The sequence below is a fragment of the Tauraco erythrolophus genome, chromosome 2 (genome assembly GCF_009769465.1).
Source record: "Tauraco erythrolophus isolate bTauEry1 chromosome 2, bTauEry1.pri, whole genome shotgun sequence".
Classification (NCBI taxonomy): domain Eukaryota; kingdom Metazoa; phylum Chordata; class Aves; order Musophagiformes; family Musophagidae; genus Tauraco; species Tauraco erythrolophus.
Window position 1 is genome coordinate 1623210 of NC_141466.1, and position 23605 is coordinate 1646814.

At 40.9% G+C, this 23605-nt stretch overlaps 1 protein-coding gene across 7 annotated transcripts in view; it reads left to right on the forward strand.

Annotated features, from left to right (window-relative positions):
- Window positions 1–23605, forward strand: part of ZDHHC14 (zDHHC palmitoyltransferase 14) — a 116832-nt gene that overhangs the window by 20123 nt on the left and 73104 nt on the right. Inside the window, exon 1 of one of the 7 annotated variants that reach the window (XM_086631190.1) lies at window positions 11497–11527. The exons of the other annotated variants lie outside the window; for them this stretch is intronic. Within the exon in view, the coding sequence (XP_086487316.1) occupies window positions 11520–11527 (8 nt within the window). The 5' untranslated portion in view covers window positions 11497–11519. Of the gene's footprint in view, window positions 1–11496; window positions 11528–23605 lie in introns of those variants that run through there. 7 annotated transcript variants of the gene reach the window in all.

The following is a 23605-nucleotide window of genomic DNA, read 5'->3' on the forward strand; positions in this document are numbered from 1 at the left end:
TGCTGAACTTTTTCCATTTTATTTCTCTCAGAATCAGAGAACCTATCAGTAAAACTAGCAGTTTCTTCATCATGAGAATTTCTTCCTTCTCACCACCCCAGATGGTTGGTGAGAAAAGATTGGGGTTTCTTTTACCCAGAGAGGATGATGCTGAGGGAGTTATGGTGATGGCCTTTGGATGTGCAGAAGGATACTAATAAATGCTTCTCCACATTGTTTGGGATGTATCAGGAAGTTCTAACTTAAAAGTTGCAGCAGGAAGTGTTCAGGTTAGAGGTTAGTACAGAGTAGGGAAAAAGAACTCTTTCCAAGCATAAGGGTGGGTAAGGACTGAAATAAATTTCCTAGGAAGTTTGTGGAATTGTCATCATTAGAAGTTTTTTGCAACGCAGACCGGACAAAGCTTTACCTGAAGCGATGCATGTATAGCTGGTCTTTTCTTGGAGAACAGTAACTTCCAAAGATAGTTCTGCTGCCAGTATTCAGGAATATATCTGTGAAATGCTGGAATGGGATTAGCTGAAACTGCTGTTTTCTTGTCTTTATGAATAAAGACAACACTTCTTGGGGTGGGAGAGGAAGAAGCATGCTGTGTATTAAGAATGATGCAATTATGTCAGTTACTTAATGTGTTGTAACTATTACTACGTAGAGGTGATACGAGAAAGGACTTTTGAACTTCTGAAAAGGGGAGGGCTGTTGGTGACATAGAAAAGTTTTAAAAAGAACCTACAATCTAGAGTTTAGAGTTATCATAGATGACTATTAATGTGGGAAGAAATAAATGTAAATATTCACTGACCTCTTAGGAAAGGTAATGAATGAAGTGTGACGTGAAAAATTTAGTAGGTTACCAAATTGACCAGATGGTGTTTTCCAGTTCTACTGCATACAAAAATCTAATTTTATTATAAAGCGTGGTCTTTTTCCGTGTTCATATTAGCCAGCTAGTTATAAATGCCTTTTCTCGTTAGGAAAAATCCTAATCCACGAGTAAACGTACAACTTGCTTATTGCCTGCTAAGGCAATTCATCAGTCCATCTCTTGCAAAGCCTGAGGGCTCTTTGGAAACAAATAGTGCTGTACTCCTGGGCATCATTTTTTTCAGAAGATGATGTCGCCTATGGTGTGAGTCTCAGTGTAATAGGGAAGAGTTGAGCCACTTTGTGCCCCCTTGAAGAATGGCAGATGGGAAGAGCTTGCTGATGCCCCCAGTTGTGTTGATGGCTAGAGGTAGACTGGACCAACTAATCAAGAGTGATGTTTAGCTTCCGCCTACTGATTTCTCAGATAGTGTATGTATAGTTTCTAGGAATCCCTGGAGTTGTAGTATGTACACTTACCAACTGTCTTGGCGTATACCATGGGAAGGGCTATTGTCTGCAGCCATCTTCTGCTACTGGAGAAGCTTATATGGTCACTTTTTTAGAAATGGTGTAGTCTGGCATTTTAAATATGTATAACTAAAATCAAAGGTAGGATGTGACACTTGCAAAACTTTCAAAGCACTTACCACGTGTTTCATGTGATATATTGAGCTTTAAATATGTGAATTTCTGAATTACAGTGTATATTATGACTTTTCAGTGAGTTTCAGTAGCGTTTGAGAGATATATTAAAAATTATTAGTGTGTGAAAAAGTGAATGTTTATTTTGGCCAACATAAAATAAATTCTCATGGAATCCATTTTTACTGTTTGCATTACTGAACATCTGAATTTTAATGAACTAGTACTTTGGATTTTTTTTAACATGTCTAAGCAGGTTTACCTGTCCAGTGTTAGTCTTGGAATCAGCATGAGTAAGGAAAACCTCAATTTAACAAGATAACTTTGAGCTAGACAAAGACAAGTGATGAAAGCATTAGCAAACACATGGCCAGAATGGTCCTGAATTGCCAGGAAAGGCAATAAACTGGTCCACAGTGGCAAGTGGAGGGGAGCTTGCTTCTCTCAAACTGTTAAAGTATATTTGGGACACGTTGTCAGAGTTTTTATGGGAAACAACCTCTTAAATTGGTATGGGAGCAATTTGGCAGGGAGAGAACGCTTTTGGATCTCAAAGGCTGGCTGTAATTACTCGACTTAATCTGAATGTTCTAATAAGTAGTTTGAGCAGTTAAGAACCACTTCTGGACCTGTTGTGTTGCAGATCTCTGAGGTCTCATTTGTCTGCTGCAGCCAGGTGTTCTCCCTCACTCCTGTCCATAGTCTCTTGGCGATTAACCAGCAAACAGCTGACCTGCTCTGTTTGATCAGAGTTAACTTGTAGGCTGATTACCAGCATGTGCAATCCTGTCCTCCTGCCACTCAGCCATACTTTTCATCTCTTCCTTCGTTAGCAAAGGAGAAAGCAGTGCTTAGCCTCAGAATATACTGCAAATAAGCTGGTCTATGTGGACCAAACTTGACTGCCAGTTTTAATCCTTTATGGAAAGCATTGTGCTAGTTTATGGGAACTGTGGGGAACAGATGTTTCAAAGTGTAAAATTTCATAATTAGAATCATAGAATCACAGAATGGTTTGGGTTGGAAGGGACCTCAAAGATCATCCAGTTCCAACCCCCCTGCCATGGGCAGGGACACCCTCCACTACACCAGGTTGCCCAAAGCCTCATCCAACCTGGCCTTCAACACTTCCAGGGATGGGGCATCTACAGCTTCTCTGGGCAACCTGTGCCAGTGCCTCACCACCCTCTGAGGGAAAAATTTCTTCCTTATATCCAATCTAAATCTCCCCTCTTTCAGTTTAAAGCCATTGCCCCTTGTCCTATCACTACACGCCCTTGTCAAAAGCCCCTCTCCAGCTTTCCTGTAGCCCCTTTAGGTACTGGAAAGCTGCAATAAGATCCCCCCGGAGCCTTCTCTTCTCCAGGCTGAACAGCCCCAACTCTCTCAGCCTGTCTCCATAGCAGAGGTGCTCCAGCCCTCGGATCATCTCTGTGGCTTCCTCTAGACCCGCTCCAGCAGCTCCATGTCCTTCTTGTGCTGGGGACCCCAGAGCTGAACGCAGTATTCCAGGTGGGGTCTCAGGAGAGCAGAGCAGAGGGGCAGAATCCCCTCCCTTGCCCTGCTGCCCACGCTGCTCTGGATGCAGCCCAGGACACGGTTGGCTTTCTGGGCTGCCAGTGCACAGTGCTGAATGTTGTTTAATTGCATGTTAAAAATCTGTGGGATAGTAAGGGATCATAACTGCCTGGTATCATATTCCCACTCTGCACTAGTTGTGCTTCTGCCCCAGTAGGGAAAAGGCTAGCTGAGATCCTACGTTCAAATATACATATTCCCCCCCCAACAGATTCACTGGAAAATCTGCTGCTTCTGTGTCATTTCATAATGACAGAATTATGTCTTTGTTATTTTAGATCAAAAATGCATCCCCGGATACTTATTTTATCTTCCTGGTTTGGCAGCCCTTAGCATACTTGGATTTTGTGGGTGAAACGTACCAACAGCACATGGTTTGGTTCTGGAGAGTGAGTAGCACTAGATGGTTTTGTGTTTTCTAAAGCATTGCTTTTAAAAAAATTCCTTGTGATTATAGTTCCTATATTCCTGTGAAAGTGTAGCATCACTTGAATAACAGCCAGTTTTATTCCCATGGAAAGATAAAATATTACCATGAGTATTAAACAATTGTAGAATTTTGTGGAAAGAGAACTACGAACTCCTTTGATATAATATAGAAGGTTATGGAACTGCCAGTTTGTGGTGGTTGGTTTTTTATAGTTTATTCTTGCAACTTTTAAGTTAAGTTTACACTGAGTTTACATATTGCTGGCATATTCAAGGCAGAAACATGGACTTTTTGATGAGGAAGTTCAATAATTCACCCCATGCTGCCTGTTCTTGCCTTCTTTTGAAATCCTATGTAGATCTTTTGTAACTTTAAATGTTTTGCATTATACTTCACTTCTGTATGTTACCAAAAAGATTTTTTTGATGCAAACCTTTTTTTTTATATTCATCTGTAATATAGTCCTCTCTCAGTATCTGAAAAGTGCAAATCAAAATACTTCTGATTATTTTTCTAACTTAGTAAAAATGCTGTCGCCGAGTCTGTGGATTTTCTTTCCCCGCTTTTCCCAAATTAATGAATGCAAGTACAAAGTAAAACCTTCTTCCAGATTTTTCTTTGAGGTTTGTTGTCTACTAATTTGTTGCTGATTTCATGCAGCAAAATGCCAGATGGCTCAATTCAAGGATTTCTCTTCTATGCAGTATGGATTGTTGTCTTGTCTATGTTGTAGTTGGGGTTTGAGGAGATCTTGTCCTTTGGATCTTGGCTAGCTGAGCAAGATTGTGTTGTATGGATGTTGTTTAAATAGATCTGGGTCTTCCTTTCTAGCAGATAATGATCATATTAAATCAGCTGTAAAATCTCCTTTGCAAATGTCCTAGTGTTTAACTTCCTTGCAAATGGAAAAATAGGTTGGCTTCTCTGATTATAGTTTGCATCAAGAAAAAAAATATACAAGATAAGCAGCATACCTGGAATTATTCTTCTATTTCCACTGGACCTCTTTTAAAAAGCTACTAGGAAGAGGCCGCTAAAAAAAAAATAAAAATCTGAGAACTGTTTTGTCTACCTTATCGGCAGCTTTTGATGTCGCTATCCACGTTGCTTGCAATTTTTCTTTATGGATGAGATTACCCAAAGATGGTGGAGGGGGAGGAGGATTACAAGAACAGTTCCTCGCTAAACCTGGACAGAACCACCGAGGTACGCTAACGAGCCAGAGACAACTAGAAGTAGGTATAGCCATGGCAGACACAGGATAACATAAAGCTCGCTGTCATCTTTGTGTTGGGAGTACAGATACACCTGCCTGTGCAAATCTTGATCTCTGGCACCTAAACTGATGTCTCAGCCTCTTTCTCTGACATTTTCTAATGAATATCTGACAGTTAACTCAGTCTTGGCATGACTGAATCATAGAATCATAGAATGGTTAGGGCTGGAAGGGACCTTCAAAGGTCATCTAGTCCAACCCCCCTGCAAGGAACAGGGATATCTCCAACTAGATCAGGTTGCTCAGGGCCTTGTCCAACCTGGCCTTAAACGTCTCCAGGGATGGAGCATCCACCACCTCTCTGGGCAACCTGTTCCAGTGTTCTACAACTCTCATGGTAAAAAATTTTTTCCTAATATCCAACCTGAATCTACCTCCCTCTATTTTAAAACCATTACCCCTTGTCCTATCACAACAGGCCCTCCTGAACAGCCTCTCCCCATCTTTCTTGTAGGCCCCCTTGAGGTACTGGAAGACTGCTATAAGGTCACCCTGGAGCCTCCTCTTCTCCAGGCTGAACAGCCCCAACTCTTTCAGCCTGTCCTCATAGGAAAGGTGCTCCAGCCCTCTTATCATCTTCGTGGCCTCCTCTGGACCCTCTCCAACTGGTCCATGTCCTTCTTATGTTGGGGGCTCCAGAACTGGACGCAATACTCCAAGTGAGGTCTCACGAGGGCAGAGTAGAGGGGGAGAATCACCTCCCTCGACCTGCTGGCCACGCTCCTCTTGATGCAGCCCAGGATGCGGTTGGCCTTCTGGGCCGCAAGAGCACATTGCCGGCTCATGTTGAGCTTCTCGTCCACCAGCACTCCCAAGTCCTTCTCCTCAGGGCTGCTCACTATCCATTCTCCGCCCAGTCTGTATTTGTGCCTGGAAATAAAGCACTGTCTCATTTTCCCCGTTTCCTCTTTGATCAGTAGCAGCGGTAAATCTGCTTCCTAGAGGTTTTTGGCTCGCTGGCATTGGGTGATGGCCACTGGACATCCAGTGTCACAAATGCACTTCTCCAGCTTTCCTGTGTGATGGCAGTGACAGCAGGAGGCTTTGGGCTTGTGTGTAAGCAGGGAGGAACACTCAGTGCTTGAGCACCTTGCACGTCTAGCCCCTACCCGTGCTGCTGCTTGCACGCTGGTTTGCTTTTGGTGGCCTGCCACTAGCCCGCTGGGATTTAGACATTTACGGAGGAAAAAGTGTGTAAAACACCTTCTGTAAACTCATGGAAAGGTGTACAGGAAATACCTTTATAGAAGATGTTCTATATATTTCTAGAAATTTTCTAGAAAACCACACCGTGGTTCTGAGAGTTTGACTGTGAGCGTGTGAAGCCTGCCTCTGAGCATGAAATTAGACTAATTTTGGGCTATTTTATTTGGCTGCTGTCTCTAGAACCTGGTGTCTGGTTCTGGAGTCCTGTCCTGAGTCAATCGGTGATGCACAGTCAGGAGACCGAAGGGGACAGTAAAGCAAGTCTAGTTAAAGATGGAGAAGTGGGTAAAGCAATTTTGTGCAGCAGCTGGATTTTTTTTTCAGTTTTTGTAAACAAAGCAAGTTTTAGTGCCATTCTTCTGAATACTGTAATTACTAAAATCTGCTCTTCGATAGCTGCTTACATGGGAAAGCGAGTATTTTTCTTTGTTACAGTCAGCAGAGATGTGAATAACTCCTGTCAAAGTAAAAATTACTGCAAATTATTTTTTGGGTGTATCGGTCATTTCTACAGAGTAAGCGAAGAGTGGCCTGTTTTGGCACAGTTTTTTGTTTCATAAATTTAGCTTTTTATCAAAATCGGTTTCCTTTCTTGCAGTGCAAGGAATTATGTTAAATTAGGTTAAATCAGACTGAACACAAATGTAGAAGAAAATATAATCTTATTTCCTAAGTTTCACAATAAAGAAAATTATTTTACCTTTAGGTATTTAATGAACTCTTTTTACTTGTCAACATGCGTTTTCATAGCTCATAACACACATACTCTGAAGAAGCATTTCTTCCAAGAAGATGTTTTCTTTTGTTTTGTTTTTCTTTTGGTGTTTTGTTTTGTTGTTCTGGGGATTTTTTGGGGGTAGGGTGATGGATTTGGGTTGGTGGGGTTGTTTTTGAGCAAAGACAAAAGTTTAAGCCAACTTTTGTCTTTGGCCTGTTGAAAGGAATGATGTTAATTATATTTTTAATGGAATTATTTGTAGAAGAGATTAGACAAGGTCTTATTTGTTAAGGGATGTTCTACGTGGATTATAGTAATTTTCAGAGTTCGTTTAGTACCACTACTGGAAATGCATTCTTCTGTACAAGGAGATGTTTGCCTACATGGAAACAATTTTTCCTTTTTCATTAAGATCCTGTCTAAGAATGGTTAAATCCAAACAAATGCAATGGTGGCCTTCTAATGATTTGCAAGTATGCAATTTCAATAGGAAGTATGATGTGTTTTATGATTTAAACTCAGACTTAAATATTCATACCATTTTGGGGCAGGATTATGTGCCCTGCCTTCTTTATCGACTGCTGCCTGGAGCTCCAGTTTAACCTCATTTTCGAGCTGTGTCGATGGTTCAGACAGTAAGCTATTATCTAAGTTACTCTTATTCTTTCAGTTTTGTTAACAAGAACGGCCAGTTGCAGAATATAACAAAAAAATGCTTGAAAGATTTGCAGCAGCCAGAGGAAAAATGCAGTTGTGGTGATATTGCTAGTGATTTTAAAATTGAAGGTTTTCTTGTAGGAATTGATAGCTTTTACTATTATATTTTTCCCTTTTGAGACTAAAACAAAGCATCTTGACAAATTAGGATCTATTTTTTCCTCTCTCTTTCATAAACTCTACCCTTTGGCTGACTTGAACTAAATGAACAAAAATGTTAATGTGTTTTTGTAAACAGTACTCTTGACTTCTAGCTTAAGTGTGGCAACAATCTTTGCTGCTTTCTTCTTAATTTCTCTCTCTTTAATTCTTTTAATGGAGGCAGATAATGAGTTGAAACTTTTAAAAGTATTTTTGAAACTGGGATCCCAAATATGCTCCCTCAATTTCAACCTGTTGTCCCAGTCTGAGCAGAAAAAGAACGTGCATGAAATCTTGGAAGTGCAGACCTAAAAGAAAGAAATGTGATCCAAGTGAAAGAGTGATACTATGTTGAATAAATGTGGTTGTTTTTTTTTTTCCTTATGGAAATGATATGCCAAATGCAGTGGTTTTGGGTTTTCATCATGTCTTTGTTCCCAAAAATCATGTGGCTTTGTTTTTGACTAGCAAATAGATACTTTGAGGCGACTGATTAAAATCTCAGCAGTAGGTCATATGTAATAGTTATTATCTGCCTCTTTTTCTCAAACAGACCGAGCGCTTACAGAGGGTGGACAGGGACAGGCAGCCTGGGAGAAACGCAGAGAAATTGGCTGAGCAGCAGGGATCGGGTTAGGAAAAGTGACAGACTGACCTCTGGCTGGGGGCATCAAGGGCAACCAGAAAAGCTGCTGTAGGTACATCGGTGATAAAAGGAGGAGTAGGGAAAACGTGGGCCCTCTCTGGAAGGAAACGGGAGACCTGGCTACCCGGGATATGGAGAAGGCTGAGGTTCTCAGTGATTTCTTTGCCTCAGTCTTCACTGGCAAGTGCTCCAGTTGCACTGCAGAAGGCAAAGGCAGGGACTGGGAGAATGAAGAAGACAGGCTGAGAGAGTTGGGGCTGTTCAGCCTGGAGAAGAGAAGGCTCCGGGGGGATCTTATTGCAGCCTTCCAGTGCCTAAAGGGGCTACAGGAAAGCTGGAGAGGGACTTTTTACAAGGGCGTGTAGTGACAGGACACGGGGCAATGGCTTTAAATTGAAAGAGGGCAGATTTAGATTGGATCTAAGGAAGAAATTTTTTACATTGAGGGTGGTGAGGCACTGGAACAGGTTGCCCAGAGAAGCTGTGGCTGCCCCATCCCTGGCAGTGTTCAAGGCCAGGTTGGATGAGGCTTTGGGCAACCTGGTGTAGTGGAGGGTGTCCCTGCCCATGGCAGGGGGGTTGGAACTGGATGATCTTTAAGGTCCCTTCCAACCCAAACCATTCCATGATTCTATGAAGGCTTTTGGGTGTTTTTTTTTTGTATATACTCTAAATTATTAGAAAATGTATGCGAGAACTCTGTAATTGCCTGTCCTGCTTGGCCAGGGAATTCTGTGGCGTTTGCAAAGACGGGATCTGCCACCTGAGACGGTCACTGTTGCAGCTGTCTGGCACGGAGTGTTTTCTTGGAATTCGTATCGTTACCTGTTTTTTTTTATTTTCCCATTACAGGAGCTGTGCAGACAGACGACGCTTTCTGAGCAGCGTACGCTTTCGTGTGTGTGGCTGAGACACCTGCCTCCCACCTGCCACCTTGTTGGCGTGGAGGGACTGCGGGAGCTCTTGGAACTTGCAAGCAGACCATGTAGTTAAAATTTGATTTAAATAGTAGCTAAGCAGTATCATATAGGTTTTTGTTCTTGTTTTCCCCTGCTGCTCGGATTTAATGGCGTTGGGTTCTATAGAGGACAGAGGAATGGGCGAGTTTATTTTCAGCAAACACATGTCATCCACTTGGCCTAAACAGGATGCTCGTACATATTTTTAGTGTAATTGACTGTCCTTCTGGTAACTTCAGATAGGTAAACTCCTGGTTATGATATATTAATGAGACTTTTATTTGAAAGAAATAATCTGATAAATCGTACTACTCTTATTTACTGGGCTTTTTATATAGCAACAAAAATAAACTGTTATATCTTTCTCATAATAAAATTGATTTATATGGGATTAGTGTACAAGTAGACTCTGGTCCACAGAGATATTTAGATACCTAGCTTCCTGCTGGAATCAGCAGAATGTCAGAGAGACCTTAAATACATTGCTGAACCCGGCCACTAGTTCTTTTTAAATGCTTTTCAGGCCTAAGGATAATTTTTCTTTAAAGTGATGACTTTATTCTTTAGAATTGTAAGTTTCTTTTACAAGAGTTATTGATATTTGTTCTTGATAGTATTCTCTACAATACACAGCATTATGTGTTTCAAAATTATTATGTAATTTGAATTAAGTTTGCTTTCTGCAAAGGTGCTGTTCTGTTCTTTAAGGGTAACTCGACTTTGCTTTAGGAGCTGTGGCAGAGTGACTGTTTTGGTAAATATGCATGGTTTGTGTATGAGATTAAGCTGCCTGCTAGCAGAAAATATTCTATTTGAGAAAATAATTTAGAAAACCTCCAAACCTGCTCATCCTTTACTTAATTTTTGTTTTAAAGAAGAGGAGCAGTGTGTGTGAGGGAGACTGCGAGGAAGGGGTAAGAGTACATAGCAAATTGTCTTTAAATATAAGGAATGAGGAAGGAGGATGTGTAGGGGATTCCTTTTGCTGTTCTGCCTTGTGGCTAACACCTCCAAAGGTGGTCTTTACCTCTGGCAAAGAGGATAGTGAGGGACTTCTAGGTTAGTGAGTGTGGGCATGATTTAATTGATTATAATAATGTGTTTATTGCGTAGTTTCCTTTGGGACAGTTCTTGATAGTGTCTGTGGCTAGAATGGACTATTAAATCATCTAATCTGCCATCTTTTACATACTACAGGTCTCTGTATTTCAACCAGTTCTGCTGATAATGAACCTTTAGACTTACCTGACCAAAATGCAGTTTGTGCTTAGCTAAAGTGCATTTGCCAGAAGGATATCCAGCCTTCTTTTAAACAGATCAAGGGATAGAGAATACACTATTTATGCTAGTTTTGTTCTGATGATTACTCCACTTCCTTGTTTGAAGGAAAAAAAAAATATATTTCTTCATTATGATATTGATTTAAAGTTGCTGGTGATGGGTTTAAGCTGAAGGAGAACAGATTTAGATTAGATCTTAGGAAGAAATTCTTCAGTACGAGGGTGGTAAGACTTTGGAATAAATTGCCCAGAGAAGTTGTGGATGTCCCCTCCCTGGAGGTGTTCAAGGCCAGGTTGGACGGAGCCTTGAGTAGCCTGGTCTAGTTGAGAGGCGTCCCTGCCATGACAGGGAGGTTGGATTAGGTGATCTCTAAGGTCCCTTCCAGCCTATACCATTCCATGATTCGATGATTCCTGGGTTGGTAACATGTTTTACAGTTGTATCTGCATAATAAAAATATGTTTACACATGTGATATATGCATATATACTCGTAGTCTTAATTCCATTTAATATATTTTTGTTTCGGAAAATTCTGCTATGCCCTTTGGCGTTTACATATGATGTGTGGATGTGGCACAAAAATCACAATTTGATTGGATGTAACATAAAATATTTTATTGTTGTTTTATCTAGTACAAACATTTTAAAAATTCTGTAAAAAATTAAATAACATGATTCTTTCAGTTCTTTGTTAATTACCTTTGCCTCTGAAACAATTTGCAGCATAGAGCTTCCATTAAACAGGACTGGATTGCACAGATCTGCAATTGGATTTTAGTAACTTTTGACTGGTATTTATCTTTTAGCATGTGCTAGTTGAATCTAGAACTCTTTTGGCTTAAGTTTTTCACAGCGTTCTACAAAAGTGATATTTTTATATTTCTTAAGTCAATTTGCAGCTTCCTGTGAGAGTGTTCTTTTCCATCAGGTTTTGGGTTATTGGAATCTGCCCCACATAGTACTAAGGAGCTTCAAATTTGGCATTATTTTCTGCTCTCCTCCATGTGGTTAGTTCCCCATGCTGTGGTGCTGAGGTGCAGAATTGCCTTCAGGATGAATGTTTTGGTATGCACAACTCAGTTTTGCATTGTGTGGTTTGGTTTTGGTTGTGTCATGTGTGTTTCCCCCCCCCCTTGTAACAAAATTTCAGCCCTTCATATGTAATCCTCTTATTTTTAGTATGGTGACCTAAATTTTTTGTCCAAGGATATATTTGAGAAGCTTGGGACTACCAGCCATATCATTGACTCTATTTTAGAATTTAATTATAGAGTACAGCTGAGTGTTGTGTTCGGAACTGGACTGTGTTTCTACCTTTCCCACATTTCTTATGATGATTCACTTAAAATCAGAATTTCTATAGATAGCTGCTACTTGTATTTTTCTTTCAGTTCAACTTAAGAACCTGGAATTTGACTTGCAGAAGCACTATGAGCTCTCAAGTGCCATTGAATTCATGGTAATTTTGTGTTAAGTAAATATAAACCCCGACTTTTATATATAATAAAAATATCTACGCGAGGCTACTAGGTGTTTTAGTATGCTGCTAGGTGTTTCAGTATGGCATCTACAAATCTTAAAACATTTTCTGCTTTTCTGTGCCTGCAATTTTCAATCTCAAATCTTAGGTTTATAGACTTGAGGGGTGTATCTTGACTGTGTTTTGTGAGACACTCAGTTGGCACAATAATGACCCTTATGGAATACCACACCAGGGAACTGAAGAGCCCACCTTCCTACAAATACTTGAGAAGTGCTCAGTAGAGAAGACCTCGACTGCTGAGAAGAAAGCAAAATATTGAGTAGTTGCTTAGTAAATGTGTGTAGATTCTTTTTAACTGGATCAGGGAGCAACCTTGTGAGGGGAGGTAGGATGTGTTCCTATAACTAGACAACCTTAATGCACGCATCCAGGGCAAGGGCAAATTAAGGTGCTTGGGCATCTTGCCAGTTGTTTCCTGACAATGTGTCTGACACTTGCTGGCTTGGAATTTTCTCTGGGCCCAGCTTCTGCCCGTAACTGTGGAACTGTAGGAATAGCCTGCAGAACCTGGGACGTGAGCGAGGTGGGTTACAGAACAACTTGGAAAAGTTTATTTTGACAAGGTCCATTGTTGGGTTGAAAAGAGAAGGGTCGTGCCAGAAAAAAGGTCAGGCATTTTTGAAGAACAAATGGCTGATATGCCAGTGCATTTGTAAACTGTCTTTAATCATTGCTGTGGACAATCCGTAATTTATCTGCCACTAAGGAAAAGGAACATGAAATTTCCTTCTCAGAACGAGCAATCTAGTGTGGGAGCTATTCATCAAAGGTCGAATGTCAGGAAGGTCATGGGAAGAGATTTGTAAAATTTTTTTAATTCCAGAAATAACCTCTTTGGCATCCAAAAAGCAAGCTGAGTGTTTAGGAAAGAAGCCCGTGGTGTATGGGATGCCATCCTGCAGCTCGGTGTGATGGATGCTCTGTTCCGCAGAGCCGTGTGTTTTCCAGACCCCGCTCCCCCCCGCCGTGGGAAGAAGGGGGGAGGCAGTAAGTGGATATTTTGTGTGTGACAAGTGAGTGCATTTCCTTTGCTGCTCTGGATGAAAACTGGCAGTATGCTTTAGAGACCCTATATTAAACTTAGAGTTAATTAAGTTCTTCAGATGAATTTTTCCCAGCAGGGGGTTTTTGAGTTGGGAGGATTTAAAATGGAGCGCTCATGCAGAGGCTTCTGCTGTGACACGCTGTGCTCTCTGCGAAGGCTCTGCACATCTGAAGTGTCAGAAGAGCAAGGTCCTCATCAGCCTCTTCGTTAAGACTTTTTCCATTCAGTAGGCAGACATATCATCATAAAATAATGCCTTTCTGTAGCTCCAAATATTTCCTACCTCTGTTCAGTTTTCTCATGGCTGCTAATTGTCCTTATTTCTAAACATACGTTCTGTGTCTAAATGAGTTTCCTGGTATCTTTTTTCAAGTTTTGACTCTTAAACTGTTAACAACCCAAGATTGCAGGTAAGAAAAGGAAGTAGATTTCAAAGATTTATTTTTTTTTTTTTCCCCCTCTGCATTAAGTATGTCAAGATGCAAAATATTCAGAATATTCAGTTGCTCGTTGTAGACGTCTGTGAACTGCCCTTGGAAAATTCTCCTTTGAAGGAGATTAGCATGAGGAATCAATATTATTCCCTTTTTGCTCAGACTTTGCTCCCCCAAGAATTTAGCTAATCTGTGTGATCAGTATTAATTAAGGTAATAGCAAAGAATGTAAATGTTCTTTCTGAAACAATAGTAACAGGAATAACTAGTTTTTTTTCTTTAAAAACAAAACCATAGAATCACAGAATGGTTTGGGTTGGAAGGGACCTCAAAGATCATCCAGTTCCAACCCCCCTGCCATGGGCAGGGACACCTTCCACTACACCAGGTTGCCCAAAGCCTCATCCAACCTGGCCTTGAACACTGCCAGGGATGGGGCAGCCACAGCTTCTCTGGGCAACCTGTGCCAGTGCCTCACCACCCTCGCAGTGAAAAATTTCTTCCTTCTATCCAATCTAAATCTCCCCTCTTTCAGTTTAAAGCCATTGCCCCTTGTCCTGTCACTACATGCCCTTGGAAAAAGTCCTTCTCCAGCTTTCCTGTAGCCCCCTTTAAGTACTGGAAGGCTGCCATAAGATCTGCAATGCAATGTTTAAATATAGAAAAAAAGGTATGGCATAATTGGAGCAAACTGATTTCAAGTTGAAGTGTTTGTGGACAAGATTCGCTTTACAGAAAAAAAGCTGCTTGCCAAAATTCCCTGTACTTTTTCCCCCTTCCTTATTTTTATGTCTCTGTTGTATACACGTCCATGGAGTAATATGTGTGCAGTGTCAGATAAAGGAACACTTGCTACGTAACTGGTAGACCAGTATAAATCGTTTAGGGAAGTATTTGTTGCAATAGGCCATACTACCATAAATAAATCCTCTTAACAAATTCCAGATCAGCACTATGTAGGTCCCTTCCTGAGAAGAAGGAAGTTTTTTTTTAATTGGCTTTTTGAATAAGACCTTGTCGATTACTGATGTAACAAGGTAGGGAGAGAGTGGAGGCAATTCAGGAACATCTTTGGGTTTTTCCTTACTGTTTTCACTGTTGGAGAAGAACCAGCATGTAACAAGGTTTTTAAAATATTCTCGTGTTCATGATTGGAGGCTGTTAATATAGTTCATGCAAACAACTGTGAAGCTTTCTGAAAAGACTGTCGTTTTAAGAGTTGAGATTTTAGTTTCAAGCATTTTGAGAATAAGGATCACAACGAAGAAAAATTTCCTTTTTCTATATGAGTTAAAATGTGGGGTTTGTTTGTTCTTTGGTAATACCTAGTGTTGCATTAATGATTTAAATGATGCCTGTTTTGGCAACCGCTTAATCTGTCCGCATCCAGTTTCCTCTTCTATGTGATGCTCTGTGCCATATTTCCCTTCCTGTTTTCATGATCTAGAGTGCAGCCTGACAACTTTGTTCTTCCTGTATAGTGCTTTGTTTCTGGTATCAGCTACTTCATCATAAAAGATTTGCACACATTTAGCAAAGCCTTATCTGGACAAGGTCTTAATAGAGGAATTGTGAATGCCCAAAGGATGTTGGGGGAATGTTCCAGGGATGCCCCATCCCTGGAAGTGTTCCAGGCCAGGTTGGATGAGGCTTTGGGCAACCTGGTGTAGTGGAGGGTGTCCCTGCCCATGGCAGGGGGTTGGAACTGGATGATCTTTGAGGTCCCTTCCAACCCAAACCATTCTGTGATTCTATGAATTTCGTGTCATATATTAATGCTGTGTAAGCATACATAGAGGGCAGCTTTTATTGTTATGATGTTTTGAAGCACCTTGACTCTACTGAAAGTGGCTCCAGAAAGGATGGAAACTGCAGTTCTTTGGCTGAAAGAAATTAGCAGAGCCCAGGAAGTGCTGCATAAGGGTTTTCTTGATGATTCACAGCACATTTATTTTTAGCAACAACAACAACAAAAAATTACTTCACAACCTGGTGGTGTTTTGAAAAACTATGACAGAAATCAAAAGGTTTGTTCTGGAATGCATCACTCCTATTCGAAAGTAAAAATGTGTTTAAATTCACTAGTCAGAATTTATTTTCATATATTTGATCTTTTTAGAAATTCAATTCTAAATTTCACTTTATTCTTTTTTCAAGATGGGTTTACTTTATATTATGGTAGAATGTTTTCTTTTTAATGGGTTCTTTCAGGCCAAAGACTAGTAGGACTTACGACGTGTGAAGGTACTGTCTTACTTTTATCAGTGACACTATGCAACATCCTTGCTGGTTTTAAATCATCTGCAGATTTGGAATAGTTTGTTCTCGTGAGAGAAAACGATTTCAGAAATGTTTCTAATGAACTTGCTTTATCAGATGTTCTGGAGAGAAGAGAATTCCAGCTTTGCTATGCTCTGGCAAAATATATTTTTTTTAATCCCTAGAATGCCTATCAGTAGGACCATAGTATGACATTAAGACTGTCCAACTCTTTGTCACAAAGGACTCCTACTGTTCAGACTTACCACTAACAAATATTAGAATTGCAAGGGTTTTTTATATGTACTTTTCATGTATTATGTGGTTTAGTACATTTTTTGTCATATTCCCTCTTACAGAGAGTTAGGTCAGCTTTGTATAGTTGGCTTAAAAAAAAAAAAAGCTTGACTGTGGCACTGCTAGAACCAAATCTTTGCTTTGATTCTTTTTTTTCTTCCTTAAATTTCACAAATTCTGCTGCAATAGCTAATGCCTATGCCATCTGTCTTTCACCTCAAAGGTGAAACTTTGAATTAGCTTTTGGATTGCTTCATATTTAGATAGTTACCTTGGAAACAAACTTTTCCTGGGATCATGAGGATCAGAATACACGTGTGTGTTTATGTATGCATGTGTGTGCACAATCATGTATGTAAACATGTATGCATATGAATAATTGTGCATATTTACATACACATCTATACACACGTGTATGATATTTGATTCTGAAAAATAACAATTTTGTACGAGACATGAAGGCATAAAGAAGTCTTTTCACAGTTGAAAGTCCTGTAATCCTAGAATCACAGAATGGTTTGGGTTGGAAGGGACCTCAAAGATCATCCAGTTCCAACCCCCCTGCCATGGGCAGGGACACCCTCCACTACACCAGGTTGCCCAAAGCCTCATCCAACCTGGCCTTGAACACTGCCAGGGATGGGGCAGCCACAGCTTCTCTGGGCAACCTGTGCCAGTGCCTCACCATCCTCTAAGTGAAAAACTTCTTCCTTATATCCAATCTAAATCTCCCCTCTTTCAGTTTAAAGCCATTGCCCCTTGTCTTATCACTACACACCCTTGTAAAAAGTCCCTCTCCAGCTTTCCTGTAGCCCCCTTTAGGTACTGGAAGGCTGCAATAAGATCACCCCGGAGCCTTCTCTTCTCCAGGCTGAACAGCCCCAACTCTCTCAGCCTGTCTCCATAGCAGAGGTGCTCCAGCCCTCAGATCATCTTCGTGGCCTCCTCTGGACCCGCTCCAGCAGCTCCATGTCCTTCTTGTGCTGGGGACTCCAGAGCTGAACACAGTATTCCAGGTGGGGTCTCAGGAGAGCAGAGCAGAGGGGCAGAATCCCCTCCCTCGCCCTGCTGCCCACGCTGCTCTGGATGCAGCCCAGGACACGGTTGGCTTTCTGGGCTGCCAGCGCACGGTGCCGGCTCATGTTGAGCTTCTCACCCACCAGCACTCCCAAGTCCTTTTCCTCAGGGCTGCTCTCAATCCATTCCCCGCCCAGCCTGTACTTGTGCTTGGGATTGCCCCGATCCACGTGCAGGATCTTGCACTTGGCCTTGTTGAACTTCATGAGGTTCTCACAGGCCCACCTCTCCAGCCTGTCCAGGTCCCTCTGGATGCCATCCCTTCCCTCCAGCATGTCCACAACACCACACAGCTTGGTGTCATCTGCAAACTTGCTGAGGGTGCACTCGATCCCACTGTCCACGTCACCAACAAAGATGTTAAACAGCACTGGCCCCAGTACCGACCCCTGAGGAACAGCACTCGTCACTGGCCTCCACTTGGACATTTAACTGTTGATCACAACTCTTTGAGTGCGACCATCCAGCCAATCTTGGCCATCAGCTTTGAAAGCTTTAATAGGAGATGAATCTTAATGCTTCTGCAGCTAAGAAGTTCTTCAAGGCTGGATGATATTTAGGGTCACAGACGGTGTGGTGCTGTGTTTGGTGTACGCTGTTACCGTATCTGATAGGTGATTGCCAGCTGTTCTGATCATTTTGGTTGCAGCATGATGTAATGCAGTGTTGGGAGTGAAATTATTTATAATTAACTTTTTTCCTAAGCTCTTAGTAGTTGCATCTAGCAATACTGTGAGTAAAAATAACATTTTGAAGTGATTTTGTGGAAGCAAAATGGAATATTGAGGAGAAACGATTACTTAATGGCTTACTGCTTTAAGATAGTGGCTGCTCTTATAGTAGGATTTCTTCAAATAGGAGTGAGGCAGCACCAAGCAAATGCAGTACTAGAAAAAGCACTTTTGTCTGTAATCTCCGTGCTTTTTCGTACTACAGAGCAGTCATTTTCCAAATACATCCTACATTCCAGGTCTAATTTTGCCCGTTTCAAAACCATATTGCTGGTCTGTCCTACCAAAACTGCTTTGCAAGACATCAGGCACATCTCTCCTTGACCTCTGGCCTCACAGACTTTTTTTTTTTTGGACTTGCAGGTTTTAGACATCACCTTTAAAACATGTATCTTCCCACTTGCACGTTTCAGTGACTTAAAATTCTTCTTACTGGAGTCGGACTTCTTCACCTTCGTATTTTGCATAATACCTTCTCACTGCGCTTACTGTAACTTCTAAATCCACTGAAATGAGTTTCTAATAAGCTGCAGAAATCCTTTCTCGTGAAGCTTTCAGCACAAAATGTTAATGTAATTTTCTACCACAGCTCCTGGTTGATCTTTATCTTCAATCATGTGCCTCTATTAGTCTACGGATTAGCATTGGTTTCCTATAAATTAAACAATTCAGATGAGCATAGTTCTTTTGCATAAAAGTCTATCAATGTGCAGCTTTAACATTATTATTTGAATTTTCGTACAGACAAAATTTTACTATTTTCGTACAAGTTTTTTGTTATTAAGAAGATTACTATTTAATTTAAGGGTTTTTTTTCCCAGATTTTCAGGACTTCATCAAGAGTATATTTTTCATCTCTTAGCAAAAAAAGTGTAAATCTAAATAGGTGTAATCAAGTCTAGAATTTTCCCACCTCCCTTTGTTTACTACGCATCAGAGATACTGACTTTTATAATGGTTGGTTTTAAGGTAATTTACAAAATCCCTCACTTTCTGTAGTCTGTAGCTTGGTTTACTATTGTGTCTTGGTTTATATTGTGTATGGCCTGGTTTACATTGTGCACATGTGTTATGAATAAGTAATAGTTGAGAAAATATTTTTATCTTTCTGTCTACTTTTTTCTTCTGTGTAAAATTAGATTTAAACAGCTGTTCCAGTGATGCTAATTTATATATCTATTTAAATCAACTTCGCTTCATAACAGTCCTTTCCATAAATTAGGGTTCTTTAGTGTCACAGTAATCTAGGGTCAGTAATCTGCTTTTGAGAAGTGTACTGATTTGAGACAAAATCATTGAAGCGGACTGTCAAATCGAGGGTCAGCACTTTACATTGGCTTTTTGACTTATGCATGGAAAATTTAAATTGCAGAAGCAACTGTGGTCAAAATGTGATTGTGCTGGTGAAAGTAATGGATTATGCTCTTCAGAAATTTTTCACTCTCGTTCTATTCTGCTCCAACAGGTAAACTCCGTCATTTAATTTTAATGGGTTATTCTGCTATCGTGAGCTCCTGTTAGGATTTAGGTGAGGTAGATTTTTGGCAAGCCTGACCAGGATAAGGTTTTGGGATACTGTGCAGGTCTTTGCAAAGAGTGTGAGATCTTGAACAGGCAGTGTGAACTGTGAATCTGGGTAGGGCAAGGAGCAGGAATTTCTTTGGTGGTTTTTATGGTGAGGGAATCCAAGTTAATATGTTGGTTACTTCAGTGTAATTGGTTTCAGACATTCACTTAATTATCATTAGTTCACCTAAGCTGATGAGTAAATGTGGAAAGAACAGTGATGGGAGATGAGACTCTCCTTGTCCCATTGCTGTCACGGGCACGTTACACGCTCCCTGGTGCCATTTTGAGTAATCAGCAGTCTTTGTTCAGCTCCAAGTCCTGGCTCTGTATCCACTGCTATGTTCCTGAGCATCTGAATGTTTAAAATCGGGTGGATAGAAATAAAAACAAGACCCTCTTGGCTTGTAGCCTTGCATTTTGAACTTCTGCAGTCTATAGGCCTCGTTGTATTCCATGAAGGAACATTAAAACCAATGGTTACTCTAATGATATTGTTGCTGTCTGTTTATCCTCAATGTTTATGAAGTTCTTAACTGAAAGGTTCTTTCAAAGATGAGTAGCTTCTCTTTTGTTAGTTGTCAGCTGAATTGTCTGACCATCTCTCAGCAAAGAAGGAAGGAAAACACTCTCTCTATTGATAAGGTTACCTCAAATAAGGGGGATGTACTCCTTCTTCCGACTTCCTCAAATACGTGATTTACGTTTTGATATCTCTGGATCTGTAGCTGAACTTAGAATCATAGAATGGTTTGGGTTGGAAGGGACCTCAAAGATCATCCAGTTCCAACCCCCCTGCCATGGGCAGGGACACCCTCCACTACACCAGGTTGCCCAAAGCCTCATCCAACCTGGCCTTGAACACTGCCAGGGATGGGGCAGCCACAGCTTCTCTGGGCAACCTGTGCCAGTGCCTCACCACCCTCACAGTGAAAAACTTCTTCCTTATATCCAATGTAAATCTCCCCTCTTTCAGTTTAAAGCCATTGCCCCTTGTCCTATCACTACACACCCTTGGAAAAAGTCCCTCTCCAGCTTTCCTGTAGCCCCTTTAGGCACTGGAAGGCTGCAATAAGATCACCCCGGAGCCTTCTCTTCTCCAGGCTGAACAGCCCCAACTCTCTCAGCCTGTCTCCATAGCAGAGGTGCTCCAGCCCTCGGATCATCTTCGTGGCCTTCTCTGGACCCGCTCCAGCAGCTCCATGTCCTTCTTGTGTTGTGTTCATGTTCAACTTTATGAACTCTCAGCAATTTAAAAAAAACGTGAAGAGCATTTTCTTGTAAGTAAGGAATGACAATAAGACAATAGTTCTTTGCAGCTATGACCATGGTGTTAGGCTAGCTCTCTTACTCGGATATATTAACAATTCCATACACTGACAAACATAGACACCTGAACGCAAACACAAGACACTGAAATGTACCAAAAGTAACTGCAGCACGTGCTTTTGTAGGTGTTATATTGACTTTTTAGTTCTAGGTCTGTTAGAATTGGTGTTTGTCATAACCCAAGTTACACCTTCAGAATCTTCTTTCTCCAGATTTTGGGAAATGGACTTAGTTTTTGAAAAGATATTTTGTCTCCAGAGGCAAAAGATTCACTTTTTAGAAGCTAAATATAAGACTTTTCAGGTACTAAAATTTGGTGAGTCCGTGGCTGAAATAATACGACAGGATTTCTCAATCAGGTAGGTTGAGATCAACTGTCAAGTTAGCTTTTTTTTTCTGGTTTCGGAACCATACAAATGCCATTCTGAGGTTTAATTAATACTCAGACTCTGTCTAGTGCAAATCTCTTCCAGCTATGTGAAATCTTTATTATAAATTTGTGTTAAAGAAAACATTTAATATGAAAAGTAAAAGATTCCGAGAAGCTGAAGTACCATTTTCAACCTTTTTACTGAAATCCAGCTAGACCATTTGCTTCACTTTTTTTCAGTTTGTCAAAGGCTGATATTGAGTAAAACTTGATAGTTTGTCTTTGTTTACTTTCTATTTCTTCTTTCTTTTAAAATTCATTCTAAAGCTTTTTTATGGTGCTTAAGGCAAATTCAGAGTTCTGTATTTGTTCGAATTGTTTTCATAAATACAGTTATTTGCTGCTTGCTAGTCATATGGTAACATATAGCTAATTTCATAGTCTTGTTGAAAAGATCTTCCTCCTTAACTCCCACTTTCATATGCTGCTTTTTTCAGTTTTTGGGATTATCATCCCCTCAGTAGATCATGGCATGCTCCCTGGGTTTCTTTCGTATAAGATGTTGGCATTTGCGTTTCTCTTCACTCAGTCTTGTGAGCCTTCTCTCCATGCCTCTGTTTTTGCTGATCTGTTGTTTCTTGGAACAGAGGCAAAACATCTGTTTGGATGCCTACCTTGTTATCTTTGATTTCTATGTGATATGAATGCATGCTTCTTTTCCTGTTTGGTGGTTTGGGGTTCTTTTTCCAAGGAAAAAAGTGTGACAAAATTGTACTGTTTGTTCCAGTTTCCTAATTCAAATGTTTCTTCAAGTAGTTCTTTTTTTAAGCAAACAGTTGTTGACTTCCAGCATGTCAATGTCTTATATCAGTATGTCTTCCCTCAGCATTTCAGTTGACCTTCTGTTCAGTCCTGGTAACTTTCTGGAGGTGTTTTTTTGTAGAGTTAATTTTGGGCACCTGATTCTCTCTGTGCTGCCATCTGTGCTTCTTGACTTAGGAAACAACAAAGCCTTCTTCAGATCCAGGTTCTTGTGTTCTCCAGTTCTACTATCTTTGTCCTTCTGAGTTGGTGGCGGGGGGAGAAGGGGCACGGGAAGACCTAATTACTGACTGTTTTATCCTTTCATCTGACTTCAGTATTTAAAATGCTGATTCACATTAATATCACTTTATTTTCTATGACCTGTTCCTCTATAAAGTCCTTCTTACTATCCAAAACTAGATTTTCATTGACATTGCTCTCTTCTTAGAGCAGTGCTTTTTGACGGAAGAAGTCTTTGTCTATCAGGAATGCTGCTGTTGTGGGTTTTTTAGTGTAGTTGTGAAGATAGTCTTTCCAAGATGATGAAGTTTTTTTTTTTTCCATTAACCTCTGTTCATCTCCCCGCCAAATTATTGTAAACCCTTAGTAGTACTGTAAATATAACTTTTTAAACTATCATTTCCCTAAATGACTGCGTTCAGCTCTGGCGTCCCCAGCACAAGAAAGACATGGAGCTGCTGGAACGGGTCCAGAGGAGGCCACAGAGATGATCCGAGGGCTGGAGCACCTCTGCTATGGAGACAGGCTGAGAGAGTTGGGGCTGTTCAGCCTGGAGAAGAGAAGGCTCCGGGGTGATCTTATAGCAGCCTTCCAGTACCTAAAGGGGCTACAGGAAAGCTGGAGAGGGGCTTTTTACAAGGGCGTGTAGTGATAGGACAAGGGGCAATGGATTTAAACTGAAAGAGGGGAGATTTAGATTGGATATAAGGAAGAAATTTTTCCCTCTGAGGGTGGTGAGGCACTGGCACAGGTTGCCCAGAGAAGTTGTAGATGCCCCATCCCTGGCAGTGTTCAAGGCCAGGTTGGATGAGGCTTTGGTCAACCTGGTGTAGTGGAGGGTGTCCCTGCCCATGGCAGGGGGGTTGGAACTGGATGATCTTTGAGGTCCCTTCCAACCCAAACCATTCTATGATTCTATGACTCTGACCAAAGCTAATTCTGCTTTATCCAAGGAATCTGTATTTCTAATGGGTAAGACACTACTAATGCACTTCAGTATCTAACTGGCTTTACTTTTGTTTTACTTTCTTGAATACTGTCTACCCTTTGGCTTTGACATGGGTATTCCACTATCTTTTCCTGTAGTCTCTTTAATGTGCTGAATTTAATGTCCCAAACCAGTATTTCTAATTTTTCACACTGTGTCTTCCAGGCTTCATCTCTTCAAGTTTCAAATGTCTGTTGTTGCTCTCTAACCTTTCCTGGAAGAGCTGATTCAGGTTCAGTTCTTTCATGAACTCCTGCAGTGACTACAGTTCCCACCTGTATCGGACCCTCTTCTCTGCTGTCCTTGTGCCTGGAGAATTCCTTAATCCTCTGCTGTGTCTGTGTATCCCCAGCTTTGCTTGCATGTGGAAACCAAAGCTCTGCTATGACTCTTGGAATCCAAGCATCCAACGTCTTCTAGGGTACTGACTTCATGCGAAAACAGGTTTAAGTTTAAGCTT